Genomic DNA, 2,245 nt, shown 5'->3' with positions numbered 1-2,245 from the left:
GCCCTAATTTCACAAACCCTAAATCATGTTGCTGTCGCCAGGCCACTCACCGCGTGGACTCTCATCACCATCAGTCTCCGAAACCCCTAGATCCTCCAATTCATTAACCACAACTCACCCCAAAAACCCTAGAAAACGCAATTCATCCACCGTCCTCGATGAGGACACGTACGTCGCCGCGATTGAAAAGATTATCCAACGAGACTTCTTCCCTGACATCCCCAAGCTCCAAGACCGACTCGATTGGCTCGAAGCCACTCGCACCGGTGATCCCATGCTTATCCGTGACGCACAGTTGAAGATCATCGAACGCCGGTCTGGAAAACCAGTTACGGATACCGAAGGTAAGATTCGTACGCCTGGTTCTACGTTTTTCCGTAATACGACGCCGTTGGAACGTGATAGGACTCCCGGGACTGATAGGGTTATGAATGAGGAGGTGTTGAGTGTTAAGGAGTCGGTTGAGGATGGATCGGTTGAAACCGGTTCGTTGTCGCTTGATGAGTTTTTTAGGAAGTATACTAGCGAGGATAATGCTAGCTTTTCGAAGCTTATTGAGAAGGTTAATAAGAAGAAGAGGGAGAGGTATGAGTTTTTATTAGAAGGTGAGAGTAATGATAAGGCGTTGATTGAGGATGCGAAGCGCGATAGGATTACGGATGGCTATGGCACGTCGGATCAGCCTGTGGCTACTTTGGAAGGATGGAAGTATACGGCGAAGAATTTGTTGATGTATCATCCGGCTGATAGAGGTGAAGCGCCGTTGACGCAACAGGAATTGGCAAACCGGTTGCACGGGATGACAAAGGAGATAAGTAAAACGAATACACGGTTTCATGGGAAGATGGTGGATTATAAGTCTAAAGAAGATGATGAAGTGGCGGTTCTTTATAATCCTGTTGCTGGTGGTACCCCAGTTCCGTGGTCGGATCGAGACGGTGACAAGATGAAGAAGTATGATTTGGAAGATTTGAGAAGAACTCCGAATGCGTTTTATGTTGAATCGAGTAAGAAAGCGGATAATGGGTACTCGTTTGTTAAGACGCCATCGCCTGCACCGGGTGTGGATGAGTCACCGTTCATTACATGGGGTGAAATTGAAGGGACCCCGTTACGATTAGAGCCTGAGGACACACCGGTTGATATTGGCGGGAGTGGAAACGGGGTTCAGTTTAATATCCCGCTTCCGCCTTCAAGAGATGTAAAGGCTCCTTCTTTATCGCGAGAGGCGGCTCGGAAGATGAGGGATCGATCTAGAATGTTCCAGAAGCCGCCACGACCATCTGGAAACGCTAGTCCAGGTGGGCGGATGTTATCCCCTGCTGCGCAGAAGTTTGTTAAGAATGCGATTGCCAAGTCTTCGCGGTCTACAACGATTGATGAGTCACTTCGAGCTAGTTATCGTGGGTCGAGCCCTGGATTTGGTACACCAAAAGGTGGAAGGAGTGCGTCTAGGTTGGGTGGAGATGTTTCGATGCGGTCCAGGTCACCGTCTGTTGGGGAGGGGTCTAATCCTCCTTGGTGAAAAGTATGTGTCTTGACTTTATTTCGGCATTATCTTTATTGTTGAAGCTTATAAGTGTTGGTTTCATATGGTCATCTTTTGTTGCAGACTTATGAATTACGATATATGGTTTACCTGTCATGAATTTGGTGTTTCTGTTTTTAATATGATTTGTGTTTTCTAGTGGCAGATTGATTAGTTTATGATTATCTTATCATTTTGGGTTCATTTTAATGTGGATTCTTAAATAATCAGAAACTGTCTTTTAACAGTCAATTGTAACAATTGATGATTTGATTATTATAGCTTTGAACACCAGAAGTGTATGTAAGCACTATCTCTCTTATAGCATATTGCTTCACATATGAACTGATTTATTGGATAGGTAGGAGTTTAAACAACAGTTTTTGAGTTGGGTATCATGACTTTAAATACCACAAGCACATCCAAACGCTATCTACTGCAGCCCAGTCCTTCAACACCTAACCACGCTATCTGTTGATGAACACGTACCTTGATTCCGATTTAGGTTGCCCAGCAAGTTAGTTTGAATGGTTAGCCTATATCTCATTCTACCCGTTATCTTGATTCTATGAATTACACCAGTGGTACAAGCTGTTATACTAATCCTATGAATTCAGTGCTATATGCTGTTGTATAAGTGTATAACACTGGTAAAATTGAATTAGTATTTCATGAGAAGGATGTAGTGGTAGATGAAACTCTAGAAGCTAATGATCA

The 2,245-nt window shown here is 44.1% G+C and overlaps 1 protein-coding gene across 1 annotated transcript; it reads left to right on the top strand.

Moving 5' to 3' along the window:
* On the top strand, positions 1–1,713 carry LOC143601498 (uncharacterized). Its single transcript, XM_077078894.1, has one exon. It carries the CDS (start codon positions 26–28, stop codon positions 1,523–1,525), a length of 1,500 nt encoding a protein of 499 aa, XP_076935009.1. The 5' UTR covers positions 1–25; the 3' UTR covers positions 1,526–1,713.
* The last annotated feature ends 532 nt before the right edge of the window (positions 1,714–2,245 follow it).

This window comes from Bidens hawaiensis, unplaced genomic scaffold (assembly GCF_021521415.1).
Source record: "Bidens hawaiensis isolate Kalapana, Puna unplaced genomic scaffold, B.hawaiensis_p1.1 tig00001960_1, whole genome shotgun sequence".
In the NCBI taxonomy this organism is placed as follows: Eukaryota; Viridiplantae; Streptophyta; class Magnoliopsida; order Asterales; family Asteraceae; genus Bidens; species Bidens hawaiensis.
The sequence above is the reverse complement of the archived record's forward strand: the minus strand, read 5'-3'. Positions and strand labels throughout refer to the sequence as shown.